The sequence below is a fragment of the Chrysochloris asiatica genome, unplaced genomic scaffold (assembly GCF_000296735.1).
Source record: "Chrysochloris asiatica unplaced genomic scaffold, ChrAsi1.0 scaffold00040, whole genome shotgun sequence".
Lineage (NCBI taxonomy): Eukaryota > Metazoa > Chordata > Mammalia > Afrosoricida > Chrysochloridae > Chrysochloris > Chrysochloris asiatica.
Genome location: NW_006408558.1, coordinates 21,968,675 through 21,988,239, shown reverse-complemented (window position 1 = coordinate 21,988,239; position 19,565 = coordinate 21,968,675). Strand labels below are relative to the sequence as shown.

At 41.4% G+C, this 19,565-nt stretch overlaps 1 protein-coding gene across 4 annotated transcripts in view; it reads left to right on the top strand.

Annotated features, from left to right (window-relative positions):
- The window catches only part of RTN3 (reticulon 3), an 81,057-nt gene that overhangs the window by 31,181 nt on the left and 30,311 nt on the right, over positions 1-19,565 (top strand). Inside the window, exon 2 of one of the 4 annotated variants that reach the window (XM_006861007.1) lies at positions 2,778-4,799. The exons of 2 other annotated variants lie outside the window; for them this stretch is intronic. In XM_006861007.1, coding sequence (XP_006861069.1) covers positions 2,778-4,799 — 2,022 coding nt within the window. Of the gene's footprint in view, positions 1-2,501; positions 4,800-19,565 lie in introns of all 4 variants that reach the window. One more of the 4 variants, XM_006861006.1, reaches the window with a different exon arrangement.

Sequence of the window (19,565 nt, the reverse complement as noted above, 5' to 3'; positions counted from 1 at the left end):
CCCTATACAGGGTCGCTATGAGTTGAACAGACTCCACGGCACATAGCCACCACCACCAATGTGATGGCTGGAACTGAGGTTGCTTTGGCAGGTCCAGACTAAATGATTTTAAGGGCCTTATACAGCCCGCAGGCCTGATGTTCCCCACCCCTGATTTAAAACCTTGGAAACTACAGGGTCCTTATGTGTCCAAACTGACTGAGCGGCACGAAACAGCAACATGTCATACTAAACAGTCTTTAATAAAACGTTTGAAGTCTCTCAGACATTTAGTAAAGGATCTGCTTTTTCTTTCCGACATGTGGGCATTCTTTGATTAGGAATCTAGGTTTCCAGTTTAGGGTTTTTTATTTCATCACCATCATCGTTATTTATGTAGTAAATTTTTTTTCCCTCTGTGGTAAGTTCCACAAAGGCAAAGGACTTTTTTCTGTGTTGCCGTTGGTTTCAACTCAGTTTCTCAGTGTCTGGCACGTGGCAGGCCCTGCCTAAATGTTTGCTACACAGTCACTAACTCATTTTGTTGACTATGTAAGATGAGAGATCTCAGTCATCTAAAACCTGCCTCTATTTAAAGTATACAACTGGACCCTTCCCTGTGGGATGAAATCCATTCTGCTCACCTCAGAATTCTTTACCTATTTGGAGGGAGGGGTTCCCAAACTCTACCCAAATTTACTCCATTGAATGCTGCCTGATAGAAACAGTGGCCAGTAAGTTCCGCAATAATTAGAGTTCAGATTATGGGGTATTTCTGATTTAAATGTAGCCTTATACATATGAGGAGGCTTAGTGTGGCATTGTAGGATAAGCACTGTCGGCAATTCAAACCCACCAGCTGCTCCTTGGAAACCATATACAGGATTGCTATGAGTCAGAACGGACTCGATGGCACTTAACAACATACGACAGTGCTTCAGGAAGTTTTGGAAGAGTGGAATGAAAAGATAATGGAATTTTTCCACGATTTTGGAAGCGCCCTCAAACATACAGTAAGGAGCCCTGGTAGGGTAGTGGGTTACTTGTTGGGCTACTAACTCCCTGTGAAGATTTTCAGCCTCAGAAACCCCATTACAGGGTCCCTGAACGGAATTGACTTGAGGGATGCAGCAGCAGCCGTCTGTAATGCTTTAAACTTTAGGGCTCAGATCTTTTTTCTTAAAATGCTTGGCTTCCTTTGGATTTTACCCACGTTATGATGGCTGTGAAGCCCATTTACTGCACTACAGCTGATTTCAGATACTTTCCCAGGGCTACAGGGTGTACCACCAAACTAGCTATTTGCCTTTAATCCACAAAGACTTTCCTCCACTACTCAGATGTGATGACATTATTCTAAAGGTCAGACCCTGTTGCATAAAATTTCAGTGAGGTGTTGAATAAAGGGACTTTATTTGGTACTTGGAGACATTTTTGTAGCCATGGAATTTTATTGCAGGAAGATAATAAATTCTCTTTTATTTTCAACTGTGTTGAATAACTATGCTTTTGTCCATGATGATGATTACTCAGCTTCTCACAAGAAAAACAGAGGTTGAATAAAGGTAATCGCAAAGGAATTTCTCTCTCACATCTTTCCAGTTACTCATTTATGCTCAAGGCATAGCAGCCTTGTATCAACCTGAGTCTTTGATTCATCCATTTGGAGCTATTTAAGACCTACGTTGTTCCAGACTCCAAATATACAGCATACAAGAAAGATAACACCCACCTGTAGGATAGGGGTTTGGGTCTTTTTCCCTGTCAAAACTTGCTAGTTTGGAAGGTTGGGAAACAATGTGGTAAATGGATAGCTACATCAAGATTTCTGACTTTAACTCTATCTTAACCAAAGAAACAATTTGCACAGTCCAATTTGCAATAAAACCGAAAGTAGGTGGCTGGTGCGGGAAATTTTAAATCAGGCCATGCTTTTCAGCACCCTCTCTACCATACATGGGAAGGACCATCCTGTGGGTAGATCAGAATCCTTCTAGTCTCGTTTTCAGGCTCAGGAATGGTCCTTGACTTTCTGGCGTGAAAAAGAACTCTGGCCTCTTGTCTGTTTTCCTTTAACTCTCAGATTAGATCAGGCTGTACAGTAGATTTGGAGAGGGCAGTGTGTTCTGAATTACTGAGCTTGTAGATGAAGATGTATTGGTGCTTCATAATATCAACTTGTTTATTTTGTATGGCTCATGTTGCTTCCTGCCCACACCTCCAGTGGCATTACTCTCCTTTATTCCTTGACAGTGAAGATGTACACGTGTGTGTTGTGAATGAACGTGTGTTGTTTGCAATCTGTAGCATGGTACGGCTTTTCTGTTTCACTGTTGCCCATGTTATGCATGTCTTGTAGCTGTTGTGGATTGTTTTGTTGCATACTTATGTGTGTGTATATATACATCCTGTGTGTATATATAATTGAAACAAATAAAAAAGCATGCTGCTTGACCTGACTAGCTCATGTGTGTAAATTGCACCTGGTAAACTTTTTTTTTTCTTTCAAATTCTGACCTTAGAGGCATTGTGCTCTCTTTGCTCAGATGAGACACCTCCAGAAATTGTGACTTCTTCCTGTATTTCATCTTCTGAAATAGATAACACTGACCTCACAACCCTACATGGTGAAAAAAGTCACATGCTAGGCAGCAAGCCTATTTTAACCAAAGAAGGAAAAGACTGCTTGACTCTTCTGGATGCGAACAAGGAAAAGCCCCAGGGGACAAGGAAAGACAGATCAGACGTTCCAGTTACTGCTGAAGGAGGAGGTCATTGTAACCGTCCTTCCATCCCAGCCAGTTTCCCAGAGCATCCGGCTTTTCCCTCAAAGGAAGTTGGTCAGATGGAAATGCATAAAGATCAAGAGGCCAAGAACCGAGACGAGGTACCAAGTAAAACTGCCTTGGATGCCGGTGACAAGTTCACTCTGCTAACAGACCGGAAACCAGCCACCGCACAGTCTAAGGCAGAAGGCATTTGTACCCATTCTGCATCCCCATCCAAAGTTTCGGGAGGTGATGTTATTGACAAAGATTCCCCCGAATCGCCATTTGAAGTCATTCTTGACAAAGCAGCATTTGATAGAGAGTTTAAGGACGCCTATAAAGAGAGCACAAGTGGTTTTGGTAGCTGGGTGATGCACACTGATGGAGAATCATCTGCAGACCTTGCTGAGACAAAAGACAAAGTATTTCCACTGAGGAGTAAAGAGATGGGCCGCTACCCAGCCTCGGCTTTACTCACTCGACAGTTTTCACATACGACTGCAGCCTTGGAAGAGGTGTCCAGATGTGTGAATGATATGCATAACTTTACCAATGAAATACTGACCTGGGATTTGGTTTCCCAGGCAAAACAACAGTCTGATAAATCTGATTACATCCCCAAAATGACAGGACTTGACACGGGTGAATATAATTCAGAAATCCCAATTGTAAATCTTAAAACTAACACGTGTCAGAAAATTACTGTATGTTCCATTAATGGCAACAGTCCTGCCACTAAATCAGCAGGTGGATGGTCAGAAACATGTCTCCCACAGGAAACGGCCACACCAGGCTACCTTGATTCTACAAAAGAAATCGGCCTCAAAAGCACGCGAGGCAGCATGCAGGAAGAAAACGACACACTTTCAGAGTTACCTGGATCTTCCTTTGAGAAATGTGTGGCTTTGGGTTCTGGAGGAACTGCAGTGAAAATGACTTTGCCTGATGCCCACCTGAAAGATGAAATGAACTGGCAGAGCTCTGTGTTGGGGGAAATAACAGAGGCTGATAGCTCTGGCGAGTCTGATGACACAGTAATAGAGGACATCACAGCAGATGTGTCATTTGAAAGTAACAAAATTCCGGCCGAGAAGCCTATTTCCATTCCGAGTGCAGGTGTGAAAATAGGTGAGAGAGAGATCAGAGAGCTTCCCAGTTGTAGTAGAGGAAACAAAACATGTAAAAATTTTGAAGAGGCCATGAGTGACTCAGAGGCACAGCCAGCTCAGCCTGGTGGACTTGGCCAGAGTCCAGTTGATAAGGTGGCCCATTCACAAATACCTGATCTGAACGTCATAGCAGAAGATGCGAAGCAGCCCCGCAGTGTGAGTGAAGTTGCTTCCAAAAAGCCCATTTTAACTGAGGATAATGAGACAGAATTCCTCTCTCTAAATATGACAACTTCTGCCTGTTTGGAATCATCCTGTGGGAGAAATGTTGTTGAAGATGTAGATGATTCCTCCCCAGAGGATCTGAAAGCAGCCTTTATAGAAACCAGAAAGAAAGGACTAGTGGTTAAAGATGAAGGAAATGCCTTTGAAGCAGTTTCAGAGAAGAAGGCAGACTTTAGAGCAGCTCTTCCTGTAGAAGTCTTGCATGGAAGTGAGTCACGTGGCTCGGAAGTTAAAGGCATAAGAAGCACGTATATTGAACAAAGCAAAGAAACAAATGAAAGTGAGCGTCAGGAGTTTTTCCCTGTGCCAGGTACTCCAGTGGTATCCCTTGACTTGGAACAAGAGCAGCTCACAATCAAAGCCCTTAAAGAGCTCGGTGAAAGACAAGCCAAGGAATCAGCCTCTCCCCCAGACCAAGTAAAATCTCCTTCTGAAGAAATACTTCAGCACACGCGCACTTTTGCTGCAGACTCTGGTTGGCCACAGAGATCGTGTGACATCCTAGAACACATAAATGGCAAGCCTAAGTCTGATCTCAGGATGTCCGAAAAGCCTGCTGTTGTCAAAGAGACTACTAGGGTAGATACAGTTTCCAACCTTAGCAAGACTGAACTGGTAGACAAGCATGTCCTAGCAAGACTTCTGGCCGACTTCTCAGGTAACCATTTATATTAGAAATACTGCATGGGGCTAATTCGGCTCTGACTGCTGCCTTCTAAGAGAACGGTTTCTCTCAGACTGTGATTTTTATTTAGAAAATTATAGCTAGGATGCAAACACTGTTTGGTGGGAAAAGGTTTACAATGTTTATTTTTAAATCTCTGTAATAAAAGCACTACTTAGCACGTGGGCTTTTTTGATGTGAGCCTTGTGAAATCTGTTCAGCAAAGTTAAGGAATTCCTGCTGGGAAAGACAGTAAATGGAACTTTTAATTACTATGATTATGTACCACAGAGGTTTTTATCACATACCACAGAGGTTTTATGCTCTGAAAGTAGGTAGCCCGGTACTGGAGTAGTATTTTGAGAGTAATTCTTAAAGCGAGCAGATGCATTCTTCTACTGTGGACCTCATTTTATGTTCTTGAAGCTGGAACTAGATGCTTTTTCCTTATCCTCTGCTTACTTGACTTAGCACTTTCCTAGCAGTTGACTTTTAGTTCAGTGACTTCAATTGACGTCTGTTCTAGGGCTTATTTTAAAGGATTTTTAAAGCCCCCCCCCCAATAAGAGTCCCCCACGACTCATTTAATACCAGGTTTTACACATAATGTCTGCTCATTGCTAGCAGTACAGTAGAGTCCATGTTTTTCAAATTTTAATGAGATTTTAGGATTAAAATTAATTTATAGGTTTGATCATACCATACTTTTGATAAAGGCATTTCCTATATTGAAGACAATTACTTGCTCTTCTTAAATTTTAAGGTATAAAATGGAGATAATCTTTGTCACTCCCCTTCTAATGGTGTGGTGGGAATTAAATGTGAAAATGCACGTAGTGTAGTGCCTGTTGTTGTTAGGTGCTGTAGCAGTCGTTCTGAGTCATGGCGACCCTGGACAGGTTTCCCAAGGACCGACTGGTGGGTTTGAACCATCAGTGTTGTGTTTAGCAGTCCAGTGCTTATCCTATACTCCACACAGCATAGTAAATGTTTGTCAGATTTAGCACCTAGTACAGGACCTGCCCCATAGTAGATACCAGATAGGTATTTGTTGAATGGATTGCTGTTGTTGTTAGGTGTTGTCGAATCGGTTCCTACACATAGCGACCCCTGTGCACAGTAAAACACTACCCTGTCCTGGGCTAGCCTCACCGCTGCTGCTGTGCTTAAGCCCGCTGCTGCTGCCACTGTGCCAGTCCATCTCGTTGGGGTCTCCTCCTTTTTAGCTAAACCTCTACTTTATCAAGCACGATGTCCTTCTCTGAGAACTGGTCCCTCCTGATAATATGACCTAAGTCTGACTATCTTGGTTTCTAAGGAGCATTCTGGCTACATTTCTTCCAACACAGATTGATTTGTACTTCTGGCACTCGATTCCTGGTACCTTTAATATTCTCCTCCAACACCTTAACTCAAATGCATCAATTCTTCTACGGTCATCCTTAGTCACTGTCCAAATTTCACATGCATATGAGGCTATTGAAAATCCCATGCCTTGGGTTAGGTGCGTATTATTCCTCAAACTGACATCTTTGCTCTTTAAAGAACACATTAAAGAGGTCTTAAATGGATTGTTGATCATTATCAGTGAAAACATCAAGGCATTTTACCGTCGTAATTGAAGATCACTGAACTTGGATTAAGGAGTGCTAGATTACAGTTTTTGTTTTCTATGTCTAGAAGTATGGCCTTGAGTAAGTAAGTTCCCAAACATTTTGAGGCCTCAGTTCCTTATCTGTAAAGTGGGGGGATGTTGAAGTAGCTGTCTTCAGTATCATTTCAGTACTATGATTCGCCGACTGCATTTTAGTTTCTCCTTGATTTCTTGTTATAATTCTTAAAGGAAGTTCTTGTGATCAGTGTGGCATATAGAAATTTAAGCTGCAAGAACTGTACTTTTTAATTCTGGGAAATTCTTCCCTTTAGCATGACCTTAGACAACTGGTATAACTGGTTCACGTCTTCTTTTGTAATATGGTGGTGGTAATTATGTTGCCCTGTTTGTAGGCTTTTATAGTAAGTACATAACTCCCTTCAGTGGGTAGATGGGGTTATTGTGACTTATAGTGACCCTGTAGGGAAAAGCAGAAGTCTCTGTAGGGTTTCTGAGACTGTAGATCTTTACGGGTGCAGGCAGCCTCATCTCTCTCCCAAGGAGCAGCTGATGGATTTGACTTACCGACCTTGCAGTTAGCAGCCCAGCGCTTAACCCATTATGCTACCAGGGCTCTTTATAGTACATAAAATACTATGTAATGTAAACACTAATTAATTAGTAGTAATTCTTATTGAGTTACTGAATCTACTGTGAGAAATTAAAAGGGTTGTGGAATTTCAGGATATTTGTCACTAACCAAATTCTATAATTAGCAGATTCTGCATAGATGGTAATTTGCTTTAGTTAGACCGAGAAGCTGAAAGGTCTTCCGTTTGGCAGGTTTTGAAATGGAACACCTTTTCAAATGGTCTTCATTCTTGAATAAACAACAACAACAAAAACTCACTGCCATGAGGTCAATCCTGACTCATTGTGACCCTGTACCCTGCATTGGGTTTTCAAGGCTGGAAATTTATGCAGGAGCAGAAAGCCGCCTCTTCCTCCCACGAAGTGGCTGATGGGTTTGCGCTGCTGACCTTGCATTGACAAGTCTAGAGCTTATCTTACTTACAGCCTCACAATTTAATGAATAAATCTTTAAAAATGTAAACCATCCCTGGTTTATATTAATCTCTAGTTTCAGAAAGTATATCTGAATAGTATTCCTTTCTTATACAGAACCAGTTCTACAGTTAACATTCTGCCTAAAATTTGGGGGAAAATAAGTGAAAACAAAAATATTTTTCTTTTGTTGTTTTATGGTATTATATACAAGTGCCTAATGAAACCAAAGTTTCATTCCGTCTAAGATGATATTCTGATTTGTTCAATAACTCAAGTGTGATAGACTATTATTATTTGTGGATAAAAAGAAAATTAGACCCTTGCCTCACATACTGGAGTCTCTGTAGTGGCACAAATAGCTAACTACGCTCAGTTGCTAACTGAAAGGTCACAGGTTTGAGTTCACCCCAAGAGACTCCTCAGAAAAAGTCCTGGTGATTACTGCCAAAAAGAAGGAGCCACTGAGCATCCTGGGTATCACGGCTCTGCTCTGGCACACATGGGTGTAAGAGGTGGCATAGATTCTGTGCACTGTTTGTTGTTTTTCTTACAGACTTAATTGTCTTTGTTGTGTATCAAAATTAGCAAAGATGCAAGGATATAGGTAGGCATATAACTAACTTGTTGTATTGTTCACTGCCATCGAATCCATTCTAATTTATAGCAACACTATACAGGGTTCTGAAGAATAGCTGGAGGGTTTGAACCGCCGACCTTGTGGTTCACAGTCAAGTGCTTATTCTACAACACCACACCAAGTTTTTTTGTTTTTTAAGGTTTTATTGTGAAATATGTGATAGTTTACATGGGAGAACATTATCTTTACGTTCGTCCTATCGTATTTTGTTTCAATGCAAGAATAGTTTAATCATATGTAACAAAGACATAGAATTAACTTAGCTTTTTTTCCCTAATAGTTAATCCTAAGGAAAAAGTAAGTTCAAAAACCGCTAGAAAGATAGTTGCTGTGGCATTATCTATGCTAGAGACCAAAGTAGACCAAGTTTCGCTGCCTTAGCAGTTGGAAACTGATTGGGTGTGTTGCGCCATAGCCGTGCAGCAGAGAACTGTGCCGCCATCTACGGAGTATTAGTAGTCTTTTTCCCCTCAAAAACTTTTTTCTCAAAGAATTGGAAAAGCATAGAAAGTACAAAGACATACGGACACCCATATTTCTAGTAGATGTACAAGTAACTTCTCGTAATTGTTAACATTGCTGGTCATATTTGCTTCCAAACTGAAACATGTGACCCCTCCCTTCTCTCAGTCCTCAGAGACAATCCCCTATTGACACACATAGCAAGGGTGTAGCCGAGGCAAAAAGGGCCCGGTACATCCCTTCAATGTGTGTAGCTGTAGTATTGTTGTCTGAGTGTTTTTTAAACTTTTGTTAATATTACCTACAAAATATTATATAATAGTTTGTTGTGTAACTTTTATCATTCAACACTAGGTGTTTAGACTCCATTCATGTTGAAATATGTGTAATTCTATTCCTTTTAACAGCTATAGTAGTCCTTTATGAAGATTTCTCCTTTAATGGGATTTTTTATTTTCCATTTTTTACTGTTGTAGACAGTGTCAGAGTTGGCATCCTTCTACTCACCTGTTTTTGCACATACACAAATATATCTAGAATGTGCACTAATGTCACTTTGCTCTTACAGTTAGAGTGCCTGCTGTTATGTGGAAAGTGCTTATCATTTATTAATGAAGACCACATATTGAACAGTTAGCAGAAGTTTTGTTAAAAGGGGAATACGTAAAGGAGGGAGGGGGAAGTGAATTATAAAACAAGATCAGAATGATCCCTATTTTGATGTGACTCAAAGTGAATCTATACACAGTAAATTTTAAATCACAGGGCACAATGGTTTTTCTTTTGGTATGGCCAATTAGTAAGCGCTTACTGTACCTTACCTTCCTGGGTATAGCCACTAAAGACTCTGGAGAATGAACAAAAGCAGGCAGATTCTGAAAGAGGCTTGAATTTGTAAGAAGAGACTGCATGAAATTTGTTACCCATTTTAATTGCTTTAGCCAAAAAGCAGGCTGATGTTGACATCAGGCAGGTTGGATTTAAAAAACAAACAAACAAAAAACAACTTACCGTCTAACCTAGAAGACAGAATCGGGATCACACAGTTAGTTAGCCAGGAAAGTCCTGGAAGGAAAGAGCCAGCGATTGAGAGTCTAGCGTTCTGCCCAAGCCTCTGATCCTTGAACCACATACAAACGTGTGCAAGCAGCCTGCTAACAGCCTCGCCCGAGATGAACTGAACTGAGTTTTGGGTTGACTGCCCAGGAGACAGAAGTTTGCAGTTTCAGTCCAACTAAATTTAACTGCCTATTAAAACAAAAATATTAATACTCTTTGGAGGAATATTGATAGTAAGTATAAAGGGATTGCTGCTAGGGTTCAAGTTCATGCATGCACAAGTTTATTCCAAACATATTTCAGTACGTTTCTGTGATCTGTGAATGACTGCAGACAAGTTCCCTCAATAATCCACTTGCCTTATTCTCATTAAGGTGAATTTAGAAACGAGGATAGTTTCTGTCCCTGGTAAAAACAATTTAGAGGTTACAAGTTTGTATGCAGACTCAAGAGAGAATGAAATTTGCCAGAGCATCTGTATATATTAGATGCAGACCACACCCCCTTTCATCAGATCACAAAATGGGCATAATTACATCATTTTTAGGACCATGGCTGGGCCATGTTGACACATAACATAAACCATCGCAGTCCACTCCTTGTCAGCTTGGTACCTGTCACCTGTACATGTACCTCGAACCATACATACATAGTTTCTAACTAAAGACAGTCAGTCATGCTTATAGCTAACATGATAACAACTAGCAAGCATACAACTGGAAATGCAATAGCCATATGTATACCTAGTGTTTATAGTAAGTTATGGAATAAAGGAGGGAAATAAAGACATTTCATAGATAGGAAAATTTCCCTCAGGTTTGAAGGCATGGAAAATTACCTTTTGAAAGTAGAGTCAGCCTTAATGATGTGCAAAGAGTGAAGCTTTTACAACTTTCATTTGCTCATGTGTCACTACGCAATGAGAAGAAACAGCAGATCTCCATCACTCATCAGAACAAAATAGGAATCTAGTGGAAGTCGTCAAAAATGAAATTGAATACATGACAATTGATTTCCTAAGCGTTGGTGAGCTAAAACAGACTGGTATGGACTACTTGGAACCACAGTCACATTCTGACATCACATTGCCAAAAAGAACATTTTGAGATTTAGTCTGAAGTAAAACACTGTCAGGGATAGGTTAGTATGACTATTTAAATTTACGCACCAGCCACTAATGCCTAAGGTGAAGAAATGGGAGATTCTAACCAACTTGTATCTCACCTAATGATTACCAGCAATGCAATCAAGATGCATTGATAATTACTGGTCATTGGAATGCCAAAGTTGGAAACAAAATACAAGGTGCAGTAGTTGGAAAGTATGATCTTGGTGGTAGAAACTACATGATAGAATTTTGAAAGGGGAACATTTATTTTTCATGAAATGGCAATTATACGCATAGATCTCACTGGATAGAATTCGTTTGAATCAGCTTGGTTATATCTGTTGAAAGTAACGATGGAGAAGCTCAGTATCATTATTCTGAACAAGGCCAAAGGCCAACTGTGGAATACACCATCAGTTGGTCTTCTGCAAGTCCAAGATGAAAACAAGTTCATGAGAGCCAAAGTATGACCTTGACTGTATCGCACCTGAATTGAGACCATCTCAAGAATAAATTGGACACATTGAACAACTTTGTTGTTGTTGTGTGCCACCGAAGAAAAGACCAAAATCGATGTCAACATGAGACAGGAAGACTAGCTAAAGTGAATGGGAGAAATGACTTGAAAGGGCTGAATAAACGATTTCAAAGGACAGCTCGTGAAGGCATAGTAAAGTATCGTACATGAAATGGGAAAGACCTGGAGTTAGAAAACCCAAAGGGAAAAACACACTTTGCTTTTTTTAAGCTGGAAGCTGAAGAAAAATTCAAGCCTTGAGTGGAAGCATTGAAGGATCTTATGGGGAAGGTGGAGTTCTGGTGTGGCGCAGCAGGATAATGTGTGTTGGATGCAAGGTCAGGTTGAGCTGCAAGGTCGGCAGTTCAAACCCACCAGCTGATCCTTGGAAGCCCTATATAGGTTGGCTATGAGTTGGAACTGGCTTGATGGCCCTTATCAACAATAAATGGGGAAGATACTGAAGGATACAGGAAGCAGCAAGGGAAGATCAAAGAAACACCCAGTCACAATACCAAAAAGAGTTGGCCGAAGTTCAGCGATTTCAGGAGGAAACATGTAATTTAGAATTTCTGGAATTGCAGGAAGAAACTCAAGTTGCACTGTCAGCATTAACAAAAAACAGGGCTTCATAAGTCGATGGAATATACTGATTGAGATGTTTGAACAGACAGATGCAGCACTACAGGTGCTTACTTAGTTTATGCCAAGAAATTGGAAGACAACCTGGCCAACTGAAAGAGATCCACATTTGTTTGTGCCCATTCAAAGGTGATCTAAAAGAATGTGGAAATTAGCAAACAGTAACATTAACATCACATGCAAGTAGAGTTTTGCTGAAGATCACTTTTTAAGTGGTTTCAAACAATTCAGCAGGGAACTGCTAGAAATTCAAGCCGAATTCAGAATAGGACTTGGAACGAGGGATTGTTGTTAGGTGCCATCAAATCCGTACTGACTCTAGGGACCCTATGTACAACAGAACAAAACATTGCCCGGTCCTGGGCCGATCTGACAGTTCATAGTCATAGCTGCTGCTACTGTGCCAATCCAATCCATTGGGAATACTCTTTTTCTCTGACCCTCCGCTTTGATACCCTTCTCAAGGGACTGGTTCTTCCTGACTATGTAGGTGCAAAGTATGAGAGATGAAATCTTGCCATCCTGGCTTCCAAGGAGCACTCTGGCTAAACTTCTTCCAAAATAGATTTATTTGTTCTTTTGGCAGTCCAATACCATAATTCAAATGCATCAGTTCTTTACTGTCCAACTTTCGCACGCATATGAAGTTATTGAAAATACCGTGGCTGGAGTCAGGCGTACCTTCAAACTGCCATCTATGTTCTTCAACACTTTAAAGAGGTCTTGTGCAGCAGATTTGCCTAATGCAATGCATCATTTGATTTCTTGACTGCTGCTTCCCATGAGTGTTGATGGTTTACTTGAGCAAAATGAGGTTTTTGACAGCTTCAGTCTTTTCTCTACTTATATGGATGTTGTTTATTAGTCCAGTGGTGAGGATTTTTGTTTTCTTTATATTAATGTGCAAGCCATACCAAAAGGCTTATCTTCATCAATAAGTATTTTAAGTCCTCTTTGCTTTCAGCAAGCAAGGTTGTATCTACACCTGCATATTGTAGTTGTTAATGAGTCTTCCTCCAATCCTGATACCTCATATTTTCATATATTCTAGCTTCTTGGATTATTTGTTCAGTATACAGATTGAATAAGTATGGTGAAAGAATACAACCCTGGTGCACACCTTCCCTGATTTTAAAGCATTTGGTGTTCCCTTGTTCTGTTTGAGCAACTGCAGCTTGGTCTATGTACAGGTTCCTCATAAGCACAATTAAGTGTTCTGGAATACTTATACTTTACAGTGTTGTCCATAGCTTGTCATGATCCACAACCATTGAAAGCCATTGTGTAGTCACTAAAGCACAGGTAAACATCTTTCTGTTATTTTCTGTTTTCAAGGAAGATCCATCCGACATCAGCACTGTGTATCTCTCTTCATGTCCTCATTTGAATCCAGCTTGGACCTCGGACAGTTCTCTGTCTATGTTTGCAGCCGTTTTTGAATTATCTTTGGCAAAATTTTAACTTTTGCATGAGATTAATGATATTGTCCAATGATTTCTGCATTCTGTTGGGTCACCTCTCTTTGTAATGGGCACAGAAATGGATCTCATCCAATCAGTTGGCCAGGTAGCTGTCTTCCAAATGTCTTGGCAGAGATGAATGAGTGCCTCCAGTGCTTCATCAGTTCGTTGAAAGATTTCAGTTTTATTCCTTCAATTAACAGAGCCATGTTCTTTGCCAATGCCTTCAGTGCACCTTGGACTTCTTCCTTCAGTATTATTGGCTTTTTTACTATTATTTATTAAGTTTCTATTGTGTATTGACTGGTAATTTACATGGGAGAACATCAGTTTTACACTCATCATTTCATTGCAATGATTACAGTCCCCTCTGTGATTCATCATTCAACAGTATTTGCATCTATTCCCTTTGGTTTAGTTTTTTTTGGGGGGGTGGGGTGGGGGTATCAACACAGAAACACTCAGGAATATGTAATCATTTAAATAACCAAAGGGCACATTCTGCAAGCCTGCTTCCTGGTCTCCAGCACACAGTCTTTCTCGCTCCATGAGTCTAGAGTCCTCAGCTGTTTTCTCTCTCCATGTCCTCATCTCTGCCTCTGTCACTGGTGTTGCTGCTTCTCTGCATAGGGTCCCACATTCCGCTCCTGTTCTTCTCCCTTGATAGTCCTAGGGTCTTCTGTTCAGGACTGTAAGATTAACTACTCCCCCCTTCACTATCATTGGCTTTTGATTTTATGCTACGAGGGATAGCATTGCTGATATCAAATGGATGATCTTGCCTGGAAACAGAGAATACCAAAAAGATGTTTACCTTTAATTTTTTGAAACACATTCATGTTCTGCTGTGCCTGGAATAACAAATTGAAGAGGAATGGCATCACATTGTTTGCAAAAAAGAACAATTTGAGATTTATCCTACAGTTAAAACACTGTTTTATTTACTGTGCAAAATCATTTGACTTTGTGGATCATAAGAAGTGATGTTTTGCATTGCAAAGAATGGAAATTCCAGAAGACTTCAAGAAGCAGTCATACAGAGCAGGAGGATTCTGTGTGATTTAAAATCAGCAGAGGTGTGTGTCAGGGTTGTACCCTTTCACCATACTTACTCAGTCTGTCTGCTGAGCATAGCTAAGGAGCTGGATTAGATGAAAAAGAATGTAGAATATAGTTATCAAGATTGGGCAAAGGCTTAATTAGCCATCTATGATATCCAGATGACACAATCTTGCTTGCTGAAAGTGAAGAGAATTTAAAACACTTACAGATGAGGCTTTCTGCTCCTGTAAAGATGCACCCCCGTGGAAACCTTATACAGTGTCACTATGAGTCGGAAGCAACTGGACAGCACTTAAAAGTAACAATGAAGAACAAAAATGGCAGTCTTAAGTATGGATTACACCTCAACATTTAAAATAAAATAAAATCCTCACAATTGGCCCAATAACCAACATCGTGATAAACAGAGAAAAGATCAAAGTTGTCAAGGATTTTGTTTTCCTTGTATCAGCAATCATCGCTCATGGAAGAAGCAGTCAGGAAAGCAAATGATGTGTTGGGAAAATCTACAAAAAATGTCCCTTTGAGGACTAAGACATGCAGGACCCAAGCCGAAGTATTTTTAATCACCTGGTATGCATTTGCAGGCTGTACAATGAATAGGGAAGACTAGAGGAGTTGATGGTGTGAGTGAAGAATACTAGCTATACCGTGAGCTGCCACGAGAACTGACAACTCTGTCTTAGAAAAAGTGCCCCTGGAATGCTTCTTAGAGGCGAGGATGGTGACGTGTACTTTGGACACGTTATCAGGAGGGATCAGTCCTGCTTTAGGACTTCATGCTTGGTAAAGTGGACGGTCAGTGAAAAAAGGAAGACTCTCAACAAGATGGATTGGTACAGTGGCTACAGCAGTGGGCTTGAACGTGACAGTGATTGTGATGGCCCAGGACCAGTGTCTCTCTCTGTCACACATAAGGCCACTATGGATGGCACCTAACAACAACAACGTTTTTAGGTACAAGAGGGCTTCAAAATTTGTGGAAAAGTGGGATTGAAAAATAATGGAATTTTCCATTATTGAAGCCCCCCCTAGTATGTATGCACACACATATATATAGCAATACAAGAAAGAAATACTGGAAACAATTGAGCTCTCATGTCTGCAACCAGTATTCAGAATTACCTTCTCCTTGGAAACCCTGTTCAGGGTCGCTATGGGGCGGAACCAACTCAACAGCACTTAACATTCTGTATTCCCCTTCCCCTAAGCCTGTGTTTCTGAAGGGTATGGGACATTGGTAGTTATGTCAGAATTGGGTTGCTGCTGTTTTCCATTGACTTTATTACAGATCACGGTAGTACTAGGAGCTATTCCATGGGCGCTCTCCTGTTTTCTGGACGTACTCTTTTTTTTTTTAATGTTTTATTGTGAATTATGTGATAGTTTTACATGGGAGAACATTAGTTTTACATTCATTCTATTGTATATCGTCTCATTACCATGGTTACAATCCCCTCCATTGCAATCCTTCCCCCGTACACAGTGCTCTCCCTCTGTGGATCTAAAGTCTCCAGCTGCTCCATCGCTCCATGTCATCATCTCTGCCTCCATTTCAGGCATCACTGCTTCTCTGGGTAGGGTCCCGCTCTCTGCTCTTCTCCCTTGATGGTCCTAGGGACCTCCGCTCCTAGACTGAAAAGTTAATCACTCCCCTCCTTGCTATAAAACATCTACCTTTACATTTTCGACCCTCACAAACAGTCCTGATAACAATTATTCACTATTGTATCACAAGAGACCCATCTGCATTTCCTTTCATCAGCCCCCACCTAGACAGATTTGATTCTACTCAGTGTAGATTCTACCCATCTAGGTTCCCTCTTGAAAGCTTGTAAGCCAGTCATTTCTTGCCTTTGTAGCACCCCGCCCCCCCATTTTGGGTAGCCAATGTCCAAGTTGCCCATCCCCGTGGACGGACTCTTCTTTACCTCCATTATGTAACACCAGTCTGATTTCCCCTTGGTAAACCTAATCAGTCACACCAGCCAATATGGTAACTTCAATTTTTGCCATTGATCCAGAGGTATAAGGAGCCCAGAGTTGCCGGGTTGCATGCTTAACTTCATGTTCAGTGGAATCAGTTTTGTGTCTCCTGATGGGAAGAGTCTCCTCCTTTTAGAATTAAGATCTTTAGATTCACAGAGCATAGGGTCAAGGGGAGGGGAAGCCAATTTTGTGAGTGGATCACCAGGACTAATAGTGAGTGGTTCTCCCATTTTTACCCCTTGATGCTTGTACTCGTGAACTTTTGCTGTGGGAGAAGCAGCAGTATACGTTGGACACTGGTTTAAGATACGTACAGTCTTCTAGAAAACATTGCTTTGACAAGACAAGATACTGTCACTTAGCTAACTATGTAACTGTGTCTTTAGTAGGTCAGTCCGTTGTTCTATCAAGTCAATTGCTTTAGGGTGATGGCACACATCATAAGACCAGTGAATTCCATGAGCATTGGCCCACTGCACACAATTCATTTGCTGAGCAGTGAGCCCCTTGATCAAGACAATGCTGTGTGGGATACCATGAGGGTGGATAAGGCATTATGTAAGTCCATGGATGGTAGTTTTGGGAGAAGCATTGCATTCAGGGAAAGCAAATCTGTATTCAGATTGTCTATCCCAGTAAGAACAAATGCTGCAATGAAAATATGGGCTGCGTTCAATTATGTTCCATAGACTCCTGTCGACCTGGAGATGAAAGAGAGAAGAGGAAGGGTTGGTTAGTCTGAAGTGTGGTGAGACCTGGGGACTCCTAAGCCCATGGACATTGACCTAGCCACAGAGGGCTAGAGATAAGAGTAAAGTGTCCAGCTGATAACTTAAGTAAGGGAGATGAACAAGAATGCCCAAACTTGCAGATCGTACCTATTTGAACTAGCTTGGATGGCTTGATGATCATAACTCAACTAGAGAAGATAGAAGAAATTTGCTAAAGGAATTAAATGTAATTTGCTACAGTTTTATGAATTTGACCTATACTTATGGATGTAGTAGCTCAAAATACCATCTGAGAGGGAAGGAGTCTTCACATCAAGGATCAAACCTATTCCCTTTGTGTACAGGGTTGATAGGGACAGGAAACTTAGACATTGGCTACCTAAAATGGGAGGGATATAAAGGTACAAAGTGACTGGCTTACAAGTTTTCAAGGAGGAGTCTAGTTTCAGAGTGTTCAGGGGACAGTAGAATCCCCATTGAATTGTTTTCATGTTGTTTAGACAGGTCTGGTGAATGGAGATGGGGATACAATTCTTATGATTCAATAGTGAGTAATTGTTATCATGACTAATGGCGATTGGCACAAGCCTAAAGGTAGAAGTTGCCTGACAAAAAGTGGGAGGAGTTCATCTTACAGTCCAGGAACAGAGGACCCTAGGACCATCAAGGGAGAAGAGCATGAGTGGAATGGGGGACCCTACCCAGAGAAGCAGAGACACCAGAGATGGAGGCAGAGAAGGCTTGCAGAATGTGCCCTTTGGTTTTTTAAATGATTTTATATTCCTGAATGTTTTTGTGTACATACAACATAAAAAAGCAGGGGGGAGGGGGATACAACATATACTGTTGTATGCTGATGCGTTGAGGGGATTGTAATCATTGCAGTGTAAGGAAATACGATGAGTGCGAAATTGATGTTCTCCCATGTAAACTGTCACTCACTTCACAATAAAAGCTTTAAAAAAGAACAAATGCTGCCCTTTCTACAATGGAACAGACCAATGTAATCAACCTGCTGTTAGGATGTTGACTGATCATCCTATGGGCACTGGTATCAGAGACTCAGTGTTGGCTCTGCTGCTGGCAGATGGAGCACTCAGCAGTGCGCCCATTGGACATTGAGAGGAGGAGTGACTGGGGAAGAGGATGCGTAGTTTCCTCTGGACAAATCATCCTGTCCACTGACCGCTGAAACTCTTCTCTGTTGAGGGCACCCTTTGGTGAGCATTTACATGAGACACAAATGTCTTTACTGCTTTGACCCATTCAGAGAGGTCCAACCACATATGTCTTCTCTACACTTCTTTGTCACCAATTTTCCAGTCATGTTCCTTCCAAGTCCCTGACCATCCAAGCCATTGGCCACAGCTCAGGAACTGGTAATATAAGCACACATCTAACCATTTCTCTTTCCAACCGAAGTTCTGCTCACTGAGGGGATTTCCCTTCACTACGGTCCTTCAGGGAGGTCCCACAAAGGCCTGCAGTGCTGCTGCTGCCTATTTGCATATGTCACAGAACCATCTGTCAACCTGGAACCACAAGGCTGGCGCTTCAAATTCACCAGCTGATCCTCAGAAATCCTACACAGGGCACTGCACTTAACAACAACAATCTGTAAATGAGAAACAAGTTTTCTCTTTCTTAGTCAAATGATCACAAGGTCCTCCCCATGAGGTCGTAGGTGGAGACTGGGAGAGGGAAGATAAAATGTCAGTGCTGGGACCATGGACTTTGGGGCCACTTCCCTTGGTAATTTTCTTGTGCCTTCAGCCCCTGCTTGAGCCCAGATTCAGCTAAATTGCCTCTATTTAATAATGGCGTGCTGGTATGCATGGATTCATACAGTGACAGCCGTGGTGGACTCAAATGTAACAACAGTTATGGTGGTGGTTCAGGACAGGGGCAGTGTTTTGTTCTGTTGTGCATAAGATCACTGTTGGAACGACTCGACAGTACCTAACAACAACAAGTGTGCACGTCTGACTTAATAAATCTAGGTCAGACAACCCGTAGTTCATGATAGACAACTCGGGTTGCAGAGAGATTGTTGGCCTGTGGTTAAGCCTTCAGTCCCTGCTAAGGCCCAGTAACAAGCCAAAAGCTGGTTCTCAAAAAGAAAGTAGTTATCTGCAGAGGATGAAAAGGTTTTGCTCCACAATCCTAAGGATGTGTGCTGTGATTCGCCAATAGGGGCCCCCGCCAAAGACGCTAAATAGTATATCTATGGGCTACTGCCACTTCAAGCACTAACTGATCCCATTGAAGTTAGCATCTCAATTCAGTTAGGGCGGTTACCACTGTCAGATGGGACTTAGGTAACACAGCAATCCCAGCAGTGTTCCAGCCATCTTCAAGGATGCAAATTTGAGCCGTACCATTGTGGTAAAAAATTTTGCCCTCTGAGCAAATTTGTGCCTCTTTGGGTCCC